Below are 25,231 nucleotides of genomic sequence, written 5' to 3'. Positions count from 1 at the left end.
TTGTACCAAAAATGCTATAGAAGCCTGTGCCAACCAGTGCTATTCAATAATCACTTTGGCCTAATGGGTAGAGTGATGGTGTGAACAGTATCACAAATCAATCATATGATATTTTGTTGTACGACAAATGAACACATCCCACTTTTTCACTTTCTCTAACCATGTCCAGGAATACAAAAACACGAAAAGGACAAGAGTAAAGCCGTCTTTGATCACAAAAAAACATCGGCTCTGGTTTTTCTCTCTTGATTCTCTCTATATCTCTCTTTCTTTCCTACTTCCACAGTAAAAATCGAGAAAGAAAAAGAGCAAATAACTAATCCATTATAGCACACAAGCACAACAAATCGAAAAGAAACAAAAGAAGGAGAACAAAGTCGAAAATCACAGCAAAAGTTGAACTTTTCAGCAAGAATCAAACAATAAAAAACGAGAAAATGCAAGAATGTACATGTCTCCGGTTAACTGGTCGGAGGAAGAAAGTCGACGGAAGAGCAGCAGATGAGGGTGGGGAGCAGGTCGTCATTGCCTTTTCTCTGTGAAGGTTGTCAACGTAGGGTAAAATCGGTAAATGCATAACCTACGTCCCAGTCCAACGATTCAAAGGGAAGGACCGAATCATCGCTTTTTCTTGAACCGAGTCCATAGCTTGGATTGAGTCCTTGATTGTAAAAACGAAATCAAACACCCTAATTTTTCTTTTTTGGACCGGGTCCCCTATCGGACTCAATTAGAAGCAATATCAAACACCCCCTAAGGCGCCTTTTGATTTTTGAATTGCACACAAAAAAGAGACATTCACATTTGGGCGTGAAACAACTAATATCAATATCAATCTAAATGGGGCCTTATATAACATTGGGGCCCGGGCCATAGCGTATAACTTTAACAAAAAAGACAAATAATATAATGCGATCAACTTATGTTCTATTATGTAATACAAAATGATAAAGATGCATATAATGTCGATTAATCATGCTAGGTTGCTTATGAGCAAACTGACGAAGCCAATCTTGGCCGTTGATTAAACTCATCTTGTTGTCATAATTAGTAGAAGCTATGACTTTTATAACCTGGGAAACTTTCAAATATTCTGAAGATGTTCAATCAAAGATAAAGTATAACCATATAATCCAACTTAATCAAATAACTGAAGTGTACAAACAAACATGATTATATATGATACAACTCATCATAATTAACAATATATAAACTTTATATTTCAAATCAAATATGATACAAATCATCATAATTAACAATATATATAAACTTTATATCTCAAATCAAATAAACACCACCAAACTATAAATTTCAAACAAATTACATGAAAAATCAAAAACCACTTATTCAAAGATACCAAAAACCAAAAGCCAAAAGCAAGAAAACATCATAGACCCACCACCCACTCTTAATAATAGATATCAAAGCAAGCCAACCCATAAACCCATTTCGCTTTTGCTTTTGTAAACTATAATGTTTAATCACATTCCTTCACCTTTTCTTTTTCCTTTTCTTCTTCACTCTTTGAGTGATACCCCGGGATTTTCTCTTTTATTTTCTCAAAAATACCCTTCTTCTCCTTCTGTTCACCTTCATCGGCGTGTGTCACCACCGCCGGCGGTGGTGGTGGAGGAGCAGCAAGCTCCTCCTCCTTCTTATGGCCGCCGGGAAGTTTCTCCTTGATCTTTTCCATGAAACCCTTCTTCTCCTCCGGCTCAGGAGGTCCATGCTGGAGTGGAGTTACATCGTATTTCTCAATTGGTACAGAAGTTTCGTCCTCATGTTTCGTGATCTTCTCCTTGACCTTCTCCTTCAATGGCTTCTTCTTCTTCTTCTTCTCTCCGTTTTCATCACACTCTTCGTCACTCGACTGTTAACAAATATCACCAAAGGAAACATATTTTTAGTATGGAAATAAATTAACATATCGTAATGAATCAGAGATCATGTCATTAAGTAGACGATTTGATTCAAAAGTTAGAAAATGGAGACAGAAAACTTACGCTACTGGAACTGCTATCGGATCTGTGAAGTTTCTCGAGCAAGCTTTCTTTCTTCTCCTCCGGTTCCGGGTGAGAGACTTGAACTTTCTGTTCAAACTCCGATGAGATCGCCTCCTCTTCGCATTTCTTCTCTTCGTTTTTCTTTCCAAACATATCAAACAGTCCACGATCGGACTTCTCGACGGTTTCAGGCTCCACCACCATGGTGGATGTTTCGACGCACTCTTCGGTTTTGGGGGCGCTGTGGTAAACTCCTTCGTCAGACATGATGAAAGTTGAATCGAGATTAAGAATAAAAACTGAGTATTTGATTGATTGGTTGTTGTTGTTGGATGAGATTAGAGAAATGAGATGATAGTGTGATTGTATGAGTAGTGAGGGGGTTGAATTTATAGGGACGTGGGACACGTAGTGGACGCGATTAAGTTACAAGTAAGCTAGAGGATTCTTGAAATGTCGGTTTAATCTGTTAACTTTTCGTTATTTAAATATGTTTTATTTATATATATAAAATAAAATTGATGATAATTAGAAATTCGTTGTTTATTGGATTATTTATTTATTTTATCCTTCTTTAGTGACAAGTGGTTAACTATTCATTATATGTCGATACTAATTTTTTAACAAATAATATAGAGAGAGTTCCAATTCAATAATTCATCAATAAAACTATTAATTTCATGTAAGCAATAGTATGTTGCAAGAGTTAAGTTTATATTAAAAACGTTTAAAAAATAAATTTTGCAATTCCTTTCAACCATTATAATAAATTTATATTTTATTTAGTTATCTGTTTGAAAACAATTATAATAATTATATCTTTTGATTATTTTCGTTAACTTTTACATTTGAAAAAGTTATAATCAGTTAGCTAATACTTTTTTTGTCTTTATGCTTATTTTTAATTCTGTTTAATGTTTCTTATAATATCTTTTTGTATTTATCTTTATTGCATTGTTAGAAATTAGTAAAACCATTCTTAAATTTTTGTACATGGTAAGAGAGATAAGGATGAAATTTGATCTCATCATTTATGTACATATTAATTACTTAATTAGCACCAATTGTATTAGGTAGAATATCACTTAACTATTATAAATAATGATACTAAAGCATATAAGTTGCATCAAATTAAGTTTTTATTTTTCTTTTTTCTTTTTTCTTTTTTGTTTTATATATTATACTTAATCCACGACCTCATATTTACAGGTTTTTTTTTATCAACATTCTTTTCTTATATAGCGGAGAAAGTTTAATTAGAGATTGGCAAAATCATGATCTTATCTTTAATCGTTTTATCTTTAATCGTTCCATGTTTTGTAAGATCATGACCGGTATTCTCATAAAGTTTTTTACCAATTACAATGAAAGCAAAACATTGTGTATAAAAAACTTAATTTGTCAACAATCATAAAATCATTGAATAAAAAATAACAATCCATCAAGTTGTTAGGTTATATGTGAGATTAATTATCTAAGTATATTATGAAAAACTTTAGATATTATACTTTTAAACACCGAAGACCAAAATTTAAAAATTGGGGTCTATTGAACCGCCGCACGATCTTACGATCCTACAATCTTATATAGATACATGTTTGCTACAAAACGATCATATTACAATCAAAATTGTTTTTGGCTTGTCGGATCGTAGGATTTTATGATGCTACAATCAAGATCTCGATTTTTACAACATGACTTGAACTCATCATGTCAATATGATATATGGTTAGATTATGAGTCATTTAATCGATCTTACATATGATCGTCATGCCATCAAACTTTTTGATATGAAAAAGCAAGATTTATTTCGTATTCATAAAATTCCATTCACTTTATAATCTACGTACGAAACAACCTATGTTTCGATCTCACGATTAACAAAATTAATTAATTTTGACAAATATCGAAAAGAAAGTTGCAACATGGCTTAATCATGAAGCGATGCCGTAAGGAAGGAGTCGACAAGGGCAAAGCATAAAAGAAGGAGAGAGAGACACGCTGTAATGCATTAGTGTACTTATCCACTCACATCACGCCACGGAGGATGAGAACGTGGATGGATGCATTTCATGTGGGTCCCATCGTTTATGTCGATACTGGTCATCGTCGGTTGTCAAGGACTAAATAAAGCTTATGGATCCTCCACGTGGCATTTTATAATAGGTACATTGAGTTGCCGACTTTTGTGAACATTTATACGACGTCGTGCTTTGTGTTTTGTGGTAGTACTCCAGTTCACGGAATACGTCACACTTGTCCCTTTTTATCAATTCACTAGGAGGGCCCCCTCTATAGGGATATGGTCGGTTTGACGACTTCGAGGTGTCTCTTAAAAAAAAGGAAAAATTCATGGGCTCACGTGTCTGGTGGGTCTCTATCACGTGACACTATCACACTACCTCCAAAACCCAAATATATCAAAAGGACTACCATTTGACATCAAATACATATATTGTTAATAAAACATTTCCATAAATTAATCTAGAGATAAATAAACAATAATTAAAGGGATAATCACCGAGACTAAAATGAAAAAAACAATACTATGATACATCCAACACTCTGTGGTGTAAACTGTAAAGTGATGTGTGGTACTCATAATCTTTTGAGGAAAGTGATTTTTTCTCTTGGTAATACGACTTTGGATGAGATTTGGTATAATATTGTGTAGTTATGTACAAACTTAGAGGTTCTTTGTTAGAAATTTGGGTATAGAAAGGATTGAAAATTCTGATAATTGTGATTATCACTTTCAAATCGAAGTATTTGGATGGTACTCCCAAATCCTCAATTGAATAAGACTCAGAGATAAGAACAAAGAATGTTTGATGCTATTTTCGTATGTACCAGAAATGAGACCAAAACCAACTTTAAGATCTTTGTCTGAAAACTGTCATATGATAGTTTTAAATTGTCATAAAACCATAAAAACTGTCATAAAACGGATATATGGATAAGGGTCAAACCAATAGTCAATTATCTGAAAAACCAATTTTCTGATGCATTTTTAATATAGTAACATACCCTCTCGACCCCAGCCAGGGGCTCTGCCCCTTGGACCCCGCCAAGGTCTGCCGCCCCTTGGACCCCGCTCCCAGGGGCGCTGCCCTCAGACCCCCGTTCGTTCAGGGGCTTCGCCCCTAAATGACAGTGTACTTTGAAACTTGATCAAACTTAAACAAGTGTGTACGTCACACCTTCCTTACTTGTTTAATATTTATCAAGATCATTTTTGGTCAACAAAGTAATCTCATTAAACTTAAATAACATTGATGATAACAAATCACCAACATTCTTGATATCCTACTTTCTTCTATTTTCTAATTTTGTATCAGCCCGGGTGATAATACACTCTTTTGGTATGACAATTGGTCTAGTATCGATACTTCCGCTGATCTATTCATGACCATGTTCAAATTAGATAAGCGAAAATCTTACTTTGTTTCTGAGAGATTGTCAATTACATGTCCTAATTGGGCTTGGAAAAAAGTTATCTAAATCAGGTGGAGGTCGACGAACTCAATAGACTCGTTGGGCTTATCTCTTCTGTTCATTTATCCAGAAGTCCAGACACATGAAAATCCAAGTTATATAGAGATGGAGTTTTTTCATGTGAATGATTTAAGAACCCTTATCAACTCGAAGGTTACTCGTGTCGTCAGCAATCTTATGGTGTGGGTTCATCTGGTTCCTTCTAAAGTGGGGTGTTTTGTGTGGTGTGCTTGTTTAGATCGCATTCCAACTACGGTGGCTCTTGCTAAAAGGCAAATGAATGTGTCGATCACCTCTTTTCGCTCGTGCAACAATGGTGAGGATGATACTGATCACGTTTTAGTGATGTGTTTGTTCTCGAAAAATGCTTTGGCCTGGATTCTTAATTGGTGTAATATTCAGGCGCATAATAGTTTCCTCGATTCTGATTCCTTGAGTAGCCATAATAAGAAGATCATGTTTATAAAGAATATAAAAACCTGAAAACTCATTGTACACATTATCATCACCGTTTTCCGTAATTAAGAACTTTGGAAAGAAATCTTATTTTCAGCACCAACTTCTTTTTCAACTGTCTCACCTTCATCTTCAGTGTCATAGATATGTTCCATATCATAAACAGAATCGGTGTCAAAAATAGAATGCTTGCATCTTCGTACTCCTCGTACCAAAATATTGGTTCGAAATCAGAAAAACTCGAGAGGTATACTTCACATCTCACGAATTCGGGATTCTCGTTCCTTGGAGGCATTTTGAACTAGGAATTCGGCTCTAATATCAACTGATGTAGCATACAAATGACCAAAGATTGAACATGTTGATTCTTACAAAATACCCATGATATGTAACACTCGTGTTCCATATTGGATTAGTGTAGGGCATAAAGGTGTCAAAGTCATGGTTTTTGGGAAAAATCATGTGACACGACGTGAACATATGGTGGTCATGACTGACGAACCAATATAAGAACGTGTATCCGGAAGATTGTCACGACGTGACATTAGTGTGGTCACGACGTGATAATGGATGTTCGGGCCCAAGCCCATAATTTTAGGGTTTATCTTTTTTTAAGCATCTTATCCCAAGGATTAGGTTACCCTCTTCAGCCTCTAATGTGCACAGATATACCTACGGGTTTTAAATTTATAACCTAACAATACTTAACTACTAATGCACTTATAGGCAGTATACCTAGTCAGTTTATAATTTAGAAAAGTAAGTCGAGTATCAATCACAGTGAACGGAATTTAGCTAATAAAATAACTACTAAAAATTAATCTAAGAAAAACGACTAAAGTGGGGGTTTTTTTATCTGATTTTGCAAGTTCAGATTAACTTAATTACTTAATTAACTAAACAAATAAAGCAAACAATTAACTAATGACGATTGTATTCAAGAGAATAAAGACACTTCCGTTTAGCTTTGAATCCCCATTTTTCCTATGGTTACTTTCAAGACATAAATTAATTTTAGTTGGTTGCCAATATATAAATTATTAAAAAGTCTTGGTCCGATCTTGTAATGTCCCAAAAATTAAGACCAAAAATTTTTGTTTTTAAATTAATAAAACTATTATCCAAAACGTCATCATAAAACCATGGTGAAACAAAGTGTATCAACTACATCACAAAACATCAGAGTAACATAAATTACGGAACGAGGTGGTGTATGCACTGCAATCATCCCAGGCTCTTCCCCTTTGAACCAGAAGTACCTGGAAACATAAACTAAAATACCATACATAATAAACATATAATGGGCCCCGCCCGTCATCGAGCCCCGCCCCGCATCGGGCGCTGCTCAATATACAGATTTGTCAATCATCGGGCCCCACCCGGTATACATATAAACATATAACAGATAAACATATAGTACATGCAATAATCACAAAGATAAATAGCATACAAAATGGTCATCGGGCCCCGCCCGGTAAGCATACAAGCACATAACACATGTAAGAGTCACGCATACATCTTGCATCCTAACATACCAACTATGGGCCAAAATTAGTGCCTTCGACCCGCTAAACATAATGAGGAAACTCACCTCTAGCTGTTGAAACACTCAAATGAATCTCTTCCTGTTGGTCCGGAAAATCCCCGCGCTATCATCATCAAAATAACATCCAATTATTAATCGAATCTCGACCCATAACCAAGAATCTAAGCTACTTAGCCCATAACCAAGGTAAAAAGACCATTTTACCCTTTTTCTTACTTGGCCCAAAATCCAAGGCCCAACCGAACTACTCAAAATGCCCAAATCCTAAATGACAACCTAAAGCCTAATTATGGTCCAATCTTCCAAATTGGGCCCAAAACCCATCATGGGCCTAAATCCAAGGAAGCCCAAATTACTAGTCAAAAGCTCAAATCAGAAGTCTAATGGCCCAACAAGCCCCAAACCTATTAAGCCCAAACTATGGCCCAAAACGAGAAAGCCAAGCCCAAACGCCCAACTGTTAAGTACGAGGGGAGTACTCAGTTCATACGCCCAGTGTACTCCCATGATTACTAGTTCTCTTCATTAGGCACTTAATCAGTTAAGACCTTTTTCCGAACTCTCAGATCTGGTTCCTAAGGGTGATTATCACGTAAAGTTGGGAACTTTACACTCATGCATGGCTTAATGGGACTTAAAGCTCAAAAAGAAGCTTAATAAAGATCTTAATACATGCATGGACCGATATCCTCCATAAAGTTTACATTTTTATGAACATGGGGCCTAAATGGAGCTAAGATCTAGCATCCATTGCTTTTGGAGTAGATCAAAAGCTCAACATTAACTCAAAAGACTTAAAAATGCAATAATAACACCATAAACTAGATCTTCCACAAATGACCATCAAGGTGAGAGCTTTTTACCTCAAAATGCTTGCAAATGTGAAGGTAATTATGGATCTACACGCTCAAGCTATCCCTCCAAGCAACCACCAAGAGTTCTTCTTCTTCTTCTTCTTTCACTAAAACACCACCAAAATCACACTTACAAGCTCAAAACTCACAAGAGGCACTTAGGGTTTCATTTTCAGGGTAAAGGGAGATGGAGGTTGGTCAAACATATCCAATAGGTGCTATAATGATGTTTAAATAGGGTGAAAACCCTAAAAATTAGGGTTTTTCCTTGTACCACGTACGTCATGCATACTCCACGTACGCCCCACGTACGTGGGTCAAATCTGTGATCAGGAATGGGCTAGTATGCTAAGCGTACTCATAGAGTACGCCCCGCGTACTAGCCAGGGACCAAAATGTTAACAAATTTGCATTAAGTGATAAAAGGAAACTTACCAAAACTCAAATGTTACAAATCTCCTAACGTTTTCATCAATTTATGAGCTATTATGCAATAGTCTTACACAAGTGGACACTAAATTGATTACTAATGGTATATCTAGGATATATCTAAGATTAATTATCCTTGATCTAGACAAATAACCAAAACACAATTATATTCAATTATGTTCTCTAGCACAGTTAAAGTTACTATCTTTATTACCTATTCCAGGATTTGGACCATTACTAGCTCTATCAATTTAAGATTCATAAACAACTAACTAAACAAGTTCATGCAATTAAAGTGATCATTCAACTACATAAAACTTGAAGATGTAAGCAACAAAGATTAAAACTATTAACATGCTAGGCTTTGATATATTAAACACAAGCTAAACCAACTTCATAAATCCATGAAAAGTAGAAAGTAACACATAGTATTAGGGTTTACAACTAATAAACGAAAGCCTACCAAGTTAGCTCATAATTTCAGAAAAGAAACACATAATCACATGGATAATTAAGCTATACATGATTAAATCTATGAAAACCAAATGAATGCTGTGAATTCCTTGCTCCAATCTTTTGATATCTTGATCTCCAATCTTCTCCTTCCTTCCAAGGGTTCTTAGAAGGTTAATTTTTGCAAGTTTTCTATCCAGAAGTCATCTAGATCTCCAGATTACCCTCCAATTCGATATAATGATCGGTATTTAAAGTTTCCATAAATTTGGTCTTCACGTCGTGACCATAAATGTGTCACAACGTGAACGTAGTATATATCCCGTATGTGCCAAGGAAATTGCACTTATCTGTATAAGAATCTTCTTACGACATGTGGTCATGACGTGAAAGGCATTGTGTCATGTCATGAGAGTCTTTTTCATGCACGGAATTAGGAACCTTCTTAACGTCATGTCGTGAGATTCATAAATCCACATCCTGGAAAATGTAAAATTCTTGAATTCTTCTTCCTCAAGCTCCTAGTTTCAACTCCAATCCTCCAAGTATCCAGCTTTTGAAAATTTTAGTCCTTTTTATGGCTGCAAAATACAATTTAATATTATAAGTACCCGTGACAACCCGAAATCTCTATATGTAAGTCAATTCGATCAATAAAAAGTCAGACTTGTTTCTGCTATCGCTTTTCTGTGATTAGGGTCAGTTTGAGAGTCTCTAAGCCTAGTACACTTAAGGATTGGATGTTGAGAAGTGTTAGCTTGGGACTAGAGGAATGCAATCGAACCAGAAAACTCATAAAAGGGTGTTCACGGCCGCAAACTAGGTTCACGGGCGTGAACCCATGTTTGGCCGTGAACCCCTCTCCATATATATATATATATATATATATATATATATATATATATATACATTTCCTTCATTTATTCCTCATTTCTTCCATCCTTGGCCGAAAACCTCTCAAGTTCTCTCAAGTATCCTCCAACAAAATCTCTCATTTCACCCCACAAACGTAAGTGATTCATCCCTTTCTTTTGTTATTCATCTTATTCACGTGAAGTGCTTCAATTTCATCCACTGACTCATCACTTTCATCACCATCTTTATGATCTTCAAGAGTTCACGGTCGTGAACCCTTCATAGGGCCGTGAACTCTTCATGTGTGGGCCGTAAACCCTTCAAATGTTCGTGTGTAGGCCGTGAACCCTTCATGTGTTCATGGGCCGTGAACACATCTTAGGCCGTGAACCCATAGTGGTTGGCCGTGAACTCCTTTATGTCCCTCATTTTCGGCTCTAACACTTCATTGTAAGTGTTTCCTACATTCTAAGGTTGTTTCCTATGCTTGTTAGTTGTTATAGACACTAATTGTAGGCCTATACATGTTAATATGTGCTTAATAGGACCTTATTGTGCTCGGGACTTCACTTAGCATACCAAGCATCCTATCTTTGTCATTCATCCAAGTCACCCACAATCAGGTGAGTTCATACCCTTATGCTTTTTTGATTTTAATGTTTTCAGGGGGGGGGGAATACAAGTCAAACACAAATGATTTTGTGAATTTATACAAAAAGGACTTCAACACACTTAAAACTGATGCAATTGATACAACCTTACTTTTTCCACATCTTTATAAAATATTTATAGATATTTTATACCTTTTTGTAACATGCTGAGCATAAGGGACGTTTTCAACTTACAAGCATAATTACATAGTTTTTCAGATCAATACGTAACATACATGCAAACTATAATAGGTATAGTTTGGGAATTCAATACACGGTTTTCCATATACAGGCATATAAACTATTATAAGAATATAGTTTAGGGAACAAATGTATCTTTTTATAAACTTATCCGTTATTTATAAAAAGGGTTTTTCGAATTATTACTTGTAAAGTCGTTTATCTAGTTTGAGAGACACGTCTTTGGGTACAATTACATGTACTAGTGGAAGACTACCCTTATGAACCAGAGTCTCCTCGAGGGAAAGCGTGAGTTTGTGTATAGATCTATACGGGACTGATAATCCCGCACCATACTGTTAACTACAGTAGGACCGACAGGTCTACGGGTGACAAATTCATAAAGGATATTGGCGTCCGATTCACGTCGTATCAGTTAGTATGGTCATAAAACTCGCAAGTAGATAGCAAGGATATATTTACGTAGTAATATACTTTTCATGAACAATGATTTAATAATATAAGTATGGAAAATACTTGTATTTTTCAGTATTGGAACAGTTAAAGCGACAACATACATTCAGGGGGAAAATATAGGATTTTCCCGGACAAACATCAGTATTTTTACAAACAATCAGACTATCATTCAACCATCGAATATTCATTGTTAAGTCTATAATCCCTTAGTTTATACATACGGGTCACGTATGAAGAATATCCGATAGACTGTGGAATGTGTGGTTTCCGCTCCATCTCCTGTTCCTTGTTTGGTTGTGGGTTTAGGGCAGATCCATACAATTAACTATGTGTTCGATATTGGTTTACACGTAGCTAGTATGAGTTAAGAGATTATAGAAGAAACTGGTATTATCATACTTATCTTAACTTTCATTATATCAGTAATTATAAGGTTTTCTGAAGAAACATAACACACTTGTCAACGAACTCAGAACCTGTTTTTCTAAAATCAAAATGCTTATGAACTCACCAGCTTAAATGCTAATCTACTCTTTCAAAATAACTTGTATTCTCAGGAAATCAGTAGACAGGTACTCCCGCAGCTTTTGAGAAGACGGAGCCTTTAAAGTCACGTCTTTATATTTTGCTACTTTTGATGTATATGAATATGAATCAAACAGATGTAAATACCTTTTATATATCCAATGTAATGGTTGTGTTTACTTTGATTACTATGATGCAATTGTTGTGATACTACACATGACGTCCTCCACCCCCGAACGTTTCTGCCGTTTCGGTTTGGGGTGTGACAGATTGGTATCAGAGCTATTGTTTATAGTGAACTGAGTATACCGAACCTTACATGGTATACAACTATAAACACTTTAGGGGCCGAAGTGCTCTGAAACTAAAAGTATACTTTAAAATATAAGTATTTTACAAGAAGTATGCAAGTATACATATGTACAAGAAGCTACAACACCATAATAACTACATAAAAGTATTTAGGACAAGTTGGACACTACGATTAAACCTGAATAGTTATGTAGTCATATGTGGGGCCAATATAACCTGATCAACTATATTTGTTCGAGATATGATCAACATGTGTTTGGAAGTGACTGTGGTGTTGCGACAAGTCTAAAACTCACCAAATCATATACTAATGAAGCATAGTTAAAATACTATAGGAGTATTTTAGTTACTATAAGATAACAACAAGTATCGAGCATACAATTACAATACTATAGAAGTATTTTAGGCTCTATAAATAACTTATGTGAAAATTAAAAGACCCTTATTGGTAGGTCTATAATTGTGGAGTGTATACTCCCAGCGTTATATAATGGAGGTTTTATAGACTTAGAATGGGTGATCTATGCTCTATTTCCTGTTCCTTGTTTGGTTGTGGTCTTAGAGCAGGATCACCTATTCGAAGGTCTATTTAATCTTAAATTATATACAACTTGTATACACTACGGGATCATAGAAGGACCTAGTAAGGATCACCCCGTAAGATAAAAATGTTATATTAATTTCATAGATTCTTTAAACACTCTCATTCTCGCGCAACCCACATAGATAGAGGAAACCATTCATTGTTAGCAGTCGGCAAAGGAGTCAAGCAGGAACAAGAAGAGGTTCATGAGAAGGATTCTGAGAAGGGACCAGCTGAAGAGAAAGGCACCAGAGTGATCATAGATGAACCTTACCCTCTCAAGAAAAGATGTGCAGGTTCCACTTAGACATTCGGAGTCATACTCTCCATCATGAAGTGATTGAGATCAGCGACAAACACGAACCAAGGAGAAACGAAGACTCAATACACCTACGAAGAACCGGAACACCATAGGGGTGTCCAGAGACAACAGATCTTCACAAGAATGAACTAGAGTGAACGTAGGAATGATAGAGAACAGAGGAAACCACTCTCGAATCATGCGAAGAAACCGAACACCTTATACGTCGCACTAATACCTAATAAAATAGTATGACTTAGTGAGTTAGTGATTACACTGCTCACACTATGTGTTAGGCTTATCGCCTCTTTCCTTGCAACTAGTACCAGGTCACAGAAATTCATTCAAGAGTAGTCGCTTCAAATTCAAAAGTCTATTTCATATAGACTTCCTTTATGGATGGTTATCAGAACACTATAGAAGTCGGATCATGATACTCTCGGAAACCGGTATAACTTAGCTTAAATAACACTCGTGCAATACTCACTTCCATAGAATACACTTCAGAAATGTTGTCAGAAACATTCAGGATAGTCCATCAAGGCGTGAAATTTATAAGTATATATAAATTTGTGAAATACAACTACCGATGACCATCCTTACTCACAAGATCGTTTCTCGTCATGCCACAGAACCATGTCTTCACAAGAAGGTAACCAACCAACTAGCAAGACACCAATTCTACAGATAGACTCCACTATATTTCAGGCCGCAGTCACAGCCGCCGTGACAGCTGTCATGGCGCAATTCAATGCTAACAACCCAAACGAGAATGGAAACAGTTTCAACAATTCAAACCGTAGTAACACACAAGGAAACTGACAAGGGCCTAGCCATGATGATACTCCATCTCACAAACCTAAGAATAATAAACGAAAGTTCTGGAACAAAAAGAAGCGCAAGTTATCTCAAAAACTTGCCAAGAGACAACAACCTGTGGCAACCTCTACAGCCATGACATCTGCCACTCCAGTACCAATGCCAGTACGGCAATATGCTGGAAATCTACCGGATTGCAAGAAATGCAATTTCCACCACTTAGGAAAATGCCGCAGATTGCGATGTAAGAACTGCAATAGACAAGGACACACCACTCGTTTCTACATAATACCGGCACAACCAACCACTCAAGTCCTCGACGTTGGTTTAAGTCAGGTCTGTTATAAGTGCGGCAAATCTGGACATTTTAAAAGAGATTGTCCAAAGACTATAATTGACGAAGAAGCTCGCTTCTGTAGGACTCCGACTCAACACATCACTTCAACTACCGATGCTAGTATAATCCAAGTATGCCATGCATGTGGTGAAATGGGGCATTTCAAGAGAGACTGTCCGACGGAGAGAAATGACGGAGGAGAAGGAGGAGTGTAACGGCATGACATATAAGAGCAACAAGAAACCCCCCTTTTGAGATTTTGGTACATCTTCTAAATAAAAAAAATTACTTTGAAGATTAATTTATATCCATATTAAAATTCGGGGAAATTAAAAAGTAATTATAAGTAACTCACTCGTCCGAACAAGTCATGACATTCATAAGAGAACTAAAAATCAGCCCGGGTGAGTTATGATGGCTTAGTACGTACATTAGGGTTATGCATAGCTAAGATTTTGCAAAATTAGAGTGAGTGATTCCGCCTTAATTCCTGTTTCTTGTCTGGTTGTGGATTTAGGGCAGATTCACTCAGTCGACCGTCCTATTCATCTTAATTATACATGATTTGTATATGTCAAACGATCATAGAGGTACCGAGAAGGATCATAATATAAAGTATCGTCACTAGTCATCAAACACTAGAAAGCCTACACGGAATGCACTGTCGGGCACACTCGAGATACACCATCATTATAATAGACGTCTCTTTCAAATCGACTCAACACTTGTTCTATAGAGAGTCCTGCGTCATCATTCGACGTGAATTGGCGTGGTCCTCACCATACCAAGTTCATATGTTACGAAAACCCACCGCCTTAACCGACTGATGAACGAAACCCTCATCACTCATAACGATAATCCAACCCAGACCTCAGAATTGCCTTTTGTATTCTAAACCCCGAAGTACTCATGAGAAGAGTACTATGACTTCTGAAACCTTGTCGACGTATATCCAACAGATCTTACAGAACCACCACTCGCCCGACAGGTCAAGTTCAAGCATAGAGACTAACACGAATCTACATTCAAGAAATAGTCTGTCTGCATGGTGTGCCTGTGTCCATTATTTCCGATCGGGATAGCAGATTTGTCTTGAGATTTTGGCAGTCACTGCAGAAGGCTCTTGGAACTAAACTGGATATGAGCACAACTTACCATCCACAAACCAATGGGCAGAGTGAGAGGACCATTCAGACCATGGAAGACTTGTTAAGAGCATGTGTTATATATTTTGGCAAGTAGTGGGACACCCATTTTCCATTGGTCGAGTTCTCCTACAACAACAACTATCATACCAGTATCAAGGTTGCACCGTTTGAAGCTCTCTATGGTCGTAAGTGCAGATACTTTATGTTCTGGGCTGAGTTGGATGACACGCAGCTAGCTAGAGGCCAAGTCCCTGATAGCTCTCTCAGTGACCCAGAAGTCATCCGTGAAACCACAGAAAAGATCGTACAAATTCGAGATCGATTAAAAGCTTCAAGAGATAGACAAAAGAGATACACCGATAAGAGACGAAGACCTTTGGAGTTCTAGGTTGGTGACCGTGTTCTATTGAAGGTCTCACCCTGGAAAGGCATGATACGATTTGGAAAGCGTGGGAAGTTGAATCCGAAATACATAGAACCATTCGAGATCCTCGCTAGGATCGGTCCCATAGCTTACAAAACTTCGTTTACCCCAAGAGCTTAGCAACATTCATCCTGCCTTCCACGTGTCGAACCTTAAAAAGTGTCTATCCGACGAAACCCTTGTGATCCCCCTTGATGAGATCGAGATCAACGAGAACCTCAATTGCATGGAAGAACTAGTCGAAATCATGGACCGGGAAGTCAAGCGAACGAAAAAAAGTCGCATACCGATAGTGAAGGTCCACTGAAATACCAAGCGGGGACCTAAGTTCACTTGGGAGCGAGAAGATTCATTGTAACAGAAGTACCCACATCTTTTTCCGAGTCCATGATTTTCAGTCTATGTTATAATTTCGGGACGAAATTCCCTCTATCGGGGGGATGATGTGACAACCCGAAATCTCTATCTGTAAGTCAATTCGATCAATAAAAAGTCAGACTTGTTTCTGCTATCTCTTTTCTGTAATTAGGGTTAGTTTGAGAGTCTCTAAGCCTAGTACACTTAATGATTGGATGTTGAGAAGTGTTAGCTTAGGATTAGAGGAATGCAATCAAACCAGAAAACTCATCAAAGGGTGTTCACGGCCGCAAACTAGGTTCACGGCCGTGAACCCATGTTTGGCCGTGAACCCCTCTTCACATATATATATATATATATATATATATATATATATATATATATATATATATATATATATGTCTATATATATATATACGTTTCCTTCATTTATTCCTCATTTCTTCCATCCTTGGCCGAAAACCTCTCAAGTATCATCCAACAAAATCTCTCATTTCACCCCACAAACATGAGTGATTCATCCCTTTCTCTTGTTATTCATCTTATTCACGTGAAGTGCTTCAATTTCATCCACTGACTCATCACTTTCATCACCATCTTTATGATCTTCAAGAGTTCACGACCGTGAACCCTTCATAGGGCCGTGAACTCTTCATGTGTGGGCCGTAAACCCTTCAAATGTTCATGTGTGGGCCGTGAACCCTTCATGTGTTCATGGGTCGTGAACACATCTTAGGCCGTGAACCCATAGTGGTTGGCCGTGAACTCCTTTATGTCCCTCATTTTAGGTTCTAACACTTCATTGTAAGTGTTTCCTACATTCTAAGGTTGTTTCCTATGCTTGTTAGTTGTTATAGACACTAATTGTAGGCCTATACATGTTAATATGTGCTTAATAGGACCTTATTGTGCTCGGGACTTCACTTAGCATACCAAGCATCCTATCTTTGTCATTCATCCAAGTCACTCACAATCAGGTGAGTTCATACCCCTATGCTTTTTTGATTTTAATGTTTTCAGGGGGGAATACAAGCCAAACACAAATGATTTTGTGAATTTATACAAAAAGGACTTCAACACACTTAAAACTGATGCAATTGATACAACCTTACTTTTTACACATCTTTATAAAATATTTATAGATATTTTATACCTTTTTGTAACATGCTGAGCATAAGGGACGTTTTCAACTTACAAGCATAATTACATAGTTTTTCAGATCAATACATAACATACATGCAAACTATAATAGGTATAGTTTGGGAATTCAATACACGGTTTTCCATATACAGGCATATAAACTATTATAAGAATATAGTTTAGGGAACGAACGTATCTTTTTATAAACTTATCCGTTATTTATAAAAAGGGTTTTTCAAATTATTACTTGTAAAGTCGTTTATCTAGTTTGAGAGACACGTCTTTGGGTACAATTACATGTACTAGTGGAAGACTACCCTTATGAACCAGAGTCTCCTCGAGGGAGAGCGTGAGTTTGTGTATAGATCTATACGGGACTGACAATCTCGCACCTTACTGTTAGCTACAGTAGGACCGACAGGTCTACGGGTGACAAAGTCATAAAGGATATTGGCGTCCGATTCACGTCGTATCAGTTAGTATGGTCATAAAACTCGCAAGTAGATAGCAAGGATATATTTACGTAGTAATATACGTTTCATGAACAATGATGTAATAATATAAGTATGGAAAATACTTGTATTTTTCAGTATTGGAACAGTTAAAGCGACAACATACATTCAGGGGGAAAATATAGGATTTTCCCGGACAAACATCAGTATTTTTACAAACAATCAGACTATCATTCAACCATCGAATATTCATTGTTAATTCTATAATCCCTTAGTTTATACATACGGGTCACGTATGAAGAATATCCGATAGACTGTGGAATGTGTGGTTTCCGCTCCATCTCCTGTTTCTTGTTTGGTTGTGGGTTTAGGGCAGATCCATACAATTAACTATGTGTTCGATATTGGTTTACACGTAGCTAGTATGAGTTAAGAGATTATAGAAGAAACTGGTATTATCATACTTATCTTAACTTTCATTATATCAGTAATTATAAGGTTTTCTGAAGAAACATAACACACTTGTCAACGAACTCAGAACCTGTTTTTCTAAAATCAAAATGCTTATGAACTCACCAGCTTAAATGCTAATCTACTCTTTCAAAATAACTTGTATTCTCAGGAAATCAATAGACAGGTACTCCCGCAGCTTTTGAGAAGACGGAGCCTTTAAAGTCACGTCTTTATATTTTGCTACTTTTGATGTATATGAATATGAATCAAACAGATGTAAATACCTTTTATATATGATGCAATTGTTGTGATACTACACATGACGTACTCCACCCCTGAACGTTTCTGTCGTTTCGGTTTGGGGGTGTGACAACACCAAACATTGTAACACCCCGTTTTCAGATTGGATCGATTTAGGGCTCCAAGGAGTCAAAGGAATGGTTTTTGGGTAAAACCAAGGCCCACAACGTGAACCATAGAAGTGTCATGACGTGAGGAGTTATTAAATGAAGATGCAAAATTATGTTGAGCTCACGACATGATAAATAAGAACTCACGACATGAGATGCACTGCAGCCTAAGCCCATGATCTTTTAGGGTTTCCTTCGTATTAATACCCCATAAACTTCATTTCAGGGTTCTTAAACAGCCTCCTTCGTCCCTAAGCTCAGTAAGACCCTAACCCTAGCCTCTCATTGTGATTCTTGAGTTTTTGGTGGAGTTTTGGTGGCTTGAAGAAGAAAACATCGCCATTGAAGCATAGTTTCAGCTTGGAAGTTCCATTTACAACCACTAGCTACACATCTGGACCATTGTGAGTAACCAAGATTGAAACTTTATGTTTCCTTGTTTCTAGATCTAAGTTTTTATGCATGTTTATCCATGGTTTAAGAGTTAGAGTGTTGGGACTCCATAAAGTTGGCAACTTTATGGGTCTAAGGGGTCCCTTGGTGCATGTATGTGATGGATGTGAGTTTTGGAGGATGTTTGAGTTCATGCTTGAGAATTTATCTCCTTTTTCTTCATGAATGAGCTAGTTTGAGCTCAAGTCTTGTATTGGACATACACGACGTTAAAGCATCGAGTTTTATGATCCTAGGAGTTTTAGGAAGCCTCGTGGAAAAGATGGACTAATGGCTTAATGGATTAAGAGGTTTTTGGATCAAAATGGCGTACAAACGAATCTCACGACGTGAGGAAGATGCATGTCACGTCGTGAGGATTATAAGACTCGGATATTTTGTCATGTAGTGGCTCACGACATAAGCCATAGATGGTCACGTCATGAGGATCTGTTGATCATTGACTTTTTGACTAAGTTTGACTTTGGATCAAACTTGAGGATTTTGGGCTATTGATTGGGATTCTAATTGGTTTCGGTGTTAGTGGATTTGCGGGAACAAGCAGTGCTGAAAAAAGGATCCTGTCGTAGTATTCAGAGTTTTTTTCGATTCAGGTGAGTTTTGCATCATTGTACCGTGGGTCGAAGGCACCACTATCGGCCCACTAGTTTTGGTTATCTGTTGGTAGTGGGATGCCTTAGGGACTGTATATAGTCATGTAGGATAGACTGAGGACTATTGATCTAGGCTCTTTTACCAGTTCCTTGTTTGGTTGTGGTTCTAGAGTAGGGTCACATGTCTGGGTGTCCATCTCACCTCTAAGTATATACGATTATGCATTCTTGGATTGTTGATAGTTAGTATGTTTCCATGTTGTCTAGTCGTATTATTTTTAGTTTTGGCATCATATGTAGGGCGTGCTTGTTGTTTAGACTCTAGGGTGTTAGGAGCCTAGGTTGAGGGATGTGATGAGGGCTTCCTTGTCTGTTCTTGTTTGATTGGGACTTGGAGGTCTGAGTTACAGCTCGAAAACCTGGCAAGATCAGTTAAGTCTTGTTGAGCTTGAGTGTTGTTGTTGGTTATTGGATCGACGGTAGGCCTGAGTGCTGTTGTTGGTTACTGAATCCGGGGTAAGCCGGAGTGCTATTATCAGTTAGTGGATCGGAAGTAAGCCTGAGTGTTGTTGTTGATTAGTGGATTGGGGGTAAGCCCGTGTATTGTTAGTAGGTAGCAGAGTATGGTTGTTAGAGCCTAGTAGGAGCACGGTCTAGTTTTGTATGTGACTGTTGGGTTCCCTTATGTCGGTGCATTTCATGCGGGTTTAGTATAGTGGCAGTTGGCCAAGTAGATTTAGGACCGATCAAATATGTGGATGTCAGTCAGCATAATTGATAGAAAATATGGGTTAGCCTTGTCTTCTGGGTTTTGTCATGATTTGTCTCTGATGTGTCAGTGTCTGAGGTTGGCAACTATGATGTGAGGTAAGGTTCCTACTTCGGATATTGATAAACGATGCAAGGCCTGAAGACCTTGGTCAGGATGGGTTGGAAGTTTTGGGTGGCATGAGTGTCAATGGGGTGGTTCAGTTTTCCTGAAGGTTGTCCATGATGTCAGGAGCCATAAGGCCGTGAGTTCTCCTAGCAGGGATATTTTCTTGAGGATGGTTATTACTTCGCCCTTGTTAGATTTGATCAAAAAGGCTGAACTGGAAGGATTGAAAAAGGAGATTTGGAAGGCTGAGCGAATCAGGGGCAAATTCCTTTATTTGTCAGAGACAGTCGGGGATTGTTGACTCAGTGTGGTAGAGTCTGGGTCCCGACTACTAGTGGGGTGAGACAGACAGTTCTGGAAGAGGCTCATAAGTCAAAATTCTTAATCCATCAGGGGGCCACAAAGATGTATCGGGATCTGAAGTTTAGTAATTGGTGACCCTGTATGAAAAGGGAGATAACATGGTTCGTAGAGCGGTACTTAAATTGTAGGAAAGTTAAGGCCGAACATCAGAGACCCCACGACAAGATGCAGCTGTTACCCATTCCCATGTTGAAGTAGGAAGAGATTACCATGGATTTCATCACAAAGCTACCAAGGACAACACATGGAGTTGATTTTATCTGGGTCACTGTTGATAGATTGACCAAGAGTGCACATTTTATACCGATTGATGAGAGTATATCTGCTGAGAAGCTAGCTGACATCTATATTCGGGAGGTGGTGGTGCGACATGGAGTGCTAGTTTTGGTGGTTTCGGAATGGGATGTTCGTTTCACTTCCAGATTTTGGAGGAAGTTTCATGAGGAGTTGGGTACTCAGTTGCATTTTAGTGCAACATATCACCCCCAGATCGACAGTCAGAGTGAACGGACAATTCAGACGCTCAAGGATATGCTCCAGGCATGTGTTTTAGAGTTTGGGGGAAGTTGGGATACTTACCTTCCACCGGCTGAGTTCTCATATAACAACAACTATTAATGTAGTATTGACTGATCACCTTTTGATATGTTGTATAGGAGGAGGTGCAGGACCCCGGTTTGTTGGGGGGAGGTCGAGCATCGGGTCATGGGGAGTACTGAGGTGGTACTCAAGACTACTGAGTCGCGCAAAGCCGTCAAAAAATTTATGTAGACCGGCAACGTCCAGAGCTCAAGTTCCAGGTGGGGGACTTGGTGCTTCTGAAGATGTCACATTGGAAATGTGTCATCCGATTTCGGAAGCGTGGCAAGCTGGGCCCCAGATTTATTTGTCCCTTTAGGATTTCCGCCTGGGTGGGCAAGGTTGCATACTGGCTGGATTTTCCTTAGGAGCTCAGCCAGATCCACAACACCTTCCATGTTTCTCAGCTTCGGAAGTGTGTGGCTGATGAGTCCGCAGTTGTTCCCTTGGATGACATTCAGGTTGATGATCGCCTAAATTATATGGATAGACCAGTGACAATCTTGGATAGGAAGAAAAAGGCTCTGCGCAACAAAGAAGTGTCCTTGGTCAAGGTCCAATGACAACATCGGAGGGGTTCTGAATGGATGTAGGAGCCAAGGCGGAGATGCGTGAGCACTATCCTGATTTATTCACGACAGCAGACTTCGAGGACGAAGTCTAGCTTAAGTGGGGGAAAGTTGTAACATCTTGATTTCCAGGTATTCCATTTTAACATTTGATTTGTGTATGGTTTGCAAATTCAGTCCCAAGGGGCATTTTCGTAATTTTAGGCCAGGATTACATACACTAACATCTTGATTTCCAGGTATTCCATTTTAACATTTGATTTGAGTATGGTTTGCAAATTCAGTCCCAAGGGGCATTTTCGTAATTTTAGGCCAGGATTACATACACTGGGCGTACATGGACAGGGTGCAAACCCTAAATTTTAGGGTTTAGACCCTATTTAAGCATCATTATAGCCCCATACCCTTCCTTAACTCCAGCCTCCATCCCTCTTTTCCCTCATTTCGAACCCCAAAGTGTGTGAGTGTACTTTGAAGCTTGGAGAGTCATTTTGGTGCCATTTTGGTGTTCTTAGTGGTGAAGGAGGAACCTTGAAGTTGTGGTGCTTCACTCAAGACTTTGGATCCAACAACTACTCTCCTTTGTGCATCTTCTGGAGGTATAAAGCTCAAACATTGATGGATATTTCATTAAGATCTACTTCTAGCTTAAAGTTGGCACCTTTTTGTCCCAAATCTTGATCCTTGTGAGTGTGGAATACTCCTGGACTTTTGAGTTGTCCTTTCAAGGGTTTTAGGGTGTGATAATTCATAAAACTGCGATATTGGGTATTAGTTTCTTTCCATGCATGATCTAGGTTGTGTTAATAGGTCAAGAAGCTAGGGTTTTTGATGTTGAGGTCTTAATGGCCATGAAAAACCATAAAGTTAGAAACTTTATGGTTAAGAACACCTTTTTAGGGCTAGATCTTGATTTTGGACGAAAGAGCATAAGGATTAAGCTCTTAATGGGAATAATAGGTGGCATCCGCGTACGCTGGGCATACCAAAGGGTATGTTGCGCGTACGTGGTCTGTAACGACGAAATTTTCAAACCAAAATTTTAATTTCAAACATAGTAAAACACATGTCACATTTCCTCAAAAATCTCAAGTATCAATTTATCAACACATATTTCAAAAATTGTTTATCACAATCCAGGATCCTCCAAAAACATATCTCCAGCGCAGATGTGTGTACAATCAAACCGGTGCCTTCCTGCGATCCTGAGAAGTACCTGAAACACATAACACGTAACACGGTAAGCACGAAGCTTAGTGAGTTCCCCAAAATACCACACACATCACATTAGCCACTCGAGGTTAACTCAATACGACCCTCCGGTCAATGTGTCTTAGTGGAGACCCTCTAGTGCCACAACTCGGGTGGACCCTTCGGTCCTAACTCAGTAAGCTCATAATAATAATACTCAACATAAATCACAAATACATAATGCAGAATATCACAACACACAAGTAAGCACATAAGACACCTCGGTCACACATAGATACCACTCATGGTAAGTATAGTGAGAAGACTCACCTCGTAAGAATCGGATAACCTCGAACTCGAATCGCCGGTCTAGCCTCCACCTAACACATACGATAATTATCCCTAATTAATAACGGCTCTCAAGAAGCTAGATTAACCCTTCTACAAACTCACAGAAGCGGAAAATACCATTTTACCCCTCCATGGCCTTAATAGTCCACAAATTGACAAAACCCTAAAAGTCAACCAGAAAGTCAACGGTAGGGAGTACGCTGGGCGTACTCGGCTACCATGCAGGCATCGGGGATACTCGACCCCTACGTTGCGCGTATTGGGATTACGCCCAATGTACGTCCCAGTTTCACTCTTCTCACTCATTTGGTCTTAACCAATTAAGACCTCAGCTTATATCACAGATCTGGACTCCCTAATAGCTCTTACTCCATAAATGTAACGCCCGTGTTTCTACGCTAGGCATTAATATTGATGTAATAGTCTAGGTTAACCTTTGTAACTCATTTTGAAGAAATGAAAAGGAATTATGTGAATATTATGTCTATTCTGTGTTTTATGCTTAATTACTAGGATTTAATTAATTAAGAATAAAAATGAGCGTCAAAAATAAATACTAGATAAAGCCGATATCTATTAAGAAACTTGTAGTGGGCATGACAAGGATTACAGATATATAAAGAATACCGAAATCCGAGTTATAACGAAGAAGTTATGACCTGTCGAAGTTTCGCGACAAAACCGGCACGGTGCCGAATGTCGTAAAAAGTGAGTTTTTGATAAACTACTTTTTAGCCTTAGTAATCTAAACGAAAGTCGTAGTGTTCGTTAAACCGAGAGTGTGTATAAAAAGAACGCCCAAATCTGACTTCGTATGAGGAAATTATGATTTTTCTAAGTTTCAGCTTAGCAGTAGACAGCTAAAAACTCGAATTTTAGATCGAGTGATTTTTAGCCGACACAACCTAAACGAGAATCGAAGGTCTCGTAAATAGTAGTACAACGGTAAAAAGACAGACGAAAACGGACGTCGGATGAAGAAGTTATGAATTTTTAACGGATTTCCTATCCCGGTCTGTTAAAAATAATAATATAAAAATTAAGTCAAAATTAGCCGACGAAGTCTACATGAAAGTTGTAGAGCGTAATTTTACCTACGCGTGCATATAAAGAACGTCAAAAACGGAGCCCGTATGCGAAAGTTATGGATTTTAGAAGTTTGGGCACAAAATCCGAGGAATTTCGCATGCATGGTTCGGAATTGGCCACGTACGAGCCTTGCATGCATGACGCGTGTCAGCCGCTGATACGACCGAAGGGAGGTCCAACTGAAGTCCAGCGTGTGTCGCATCCGTGGAGGCGTCCGAAGCGAGCCACGTCTCGCCTACGAGCTTCCGATGCGCCTCCTACACCTCGGAAACGTGTCTCTCTCCCTCGCTGCCACCTGCCTTTGCTGACTCACCCCTTCTCGGCCGACCCTCGCATCTGCTGCCGCGTGCAGCCTTCTCAGCCCTCGGATCCGAGCCCTCTCACACTATAAATAGCATGCGAACCCTCCCGGTTAGATTTGGATTTTTGCCACTTTTTACCCCTAAACTCATATTTTCGGTTTTGAAGCCCAACCCTCGCAGAGCCCGGTTCCTTAATAAAACTCTT

The 25,231-nt window shown here is 38.4% G+C and overlaps 1 protein-coding gene across 1 annotated transcript; it reads right to left on the bottom strand.

Moving 5' to 3' along the window:
* Positions 1 to 1,195: 1,195 nt before the first annotated feature.
* LOC145129535 (phosphoprotein ECPP44-like) lies at positions 1,196 to 2,387 on the bottom strand. Its single transcript, XM_079064284.1, has 2 exons — positions 2,004 to 2,387; positions 1,196 to 1,870 (listed from the first exon to the last, which is right to left on the bottom strand). The coding sequence occupies exons 1-2, from the start codon at positions 2,268 to 2,270 to the stop codon at positions 1,478 to 1,480; spliced, it is 660 nt and encodes a 219-aa protein (XP_078920410.1). The 5' UTR covers positions 2,271 to 2,387; the 3' UTR covers positions 1,196 to 1,477.
* Positions 2,388 to 25,231: the final 22,844 nt, after the last annotated feature.

The sequence above is a fragment of the Lactuca virosa genome, chromosome 8 (assembly GCF_052849685.1).
Source record: "Lactuca virosa cultivar CGN04683 chromosome 8, Lactuca_virosa_CGN04683_v6, whole genome shotgun sequence".
Taxonomy (NCBI): domain Eukaryota; kingdom Viridiplantae; phylum Streptophyta; class Magnoliopsida; order Asterales; family Asteraceae; genus Lactuca; species Lactuca virosa.
This window is presented reverse-complemented; position numbering and strand designations above follow the sequence as displayed.

Coding starts and splice junctions, on each gene's coding strand:
- LOC145129535 (XM_079064284.1), bottom strand. CDS start 2,270: ATGTCTGACGAAGGAGTTTACCACAGCGCCCCCAAAACCGAAGAGTGC. Junction 1,871..2,003: donor CCGATAGCAGTTCCAGTAGC/GTAAGTTTTCTG, acceptor ATTTGTTAACAG/TCGAGTGACGAAGAGTGTGA.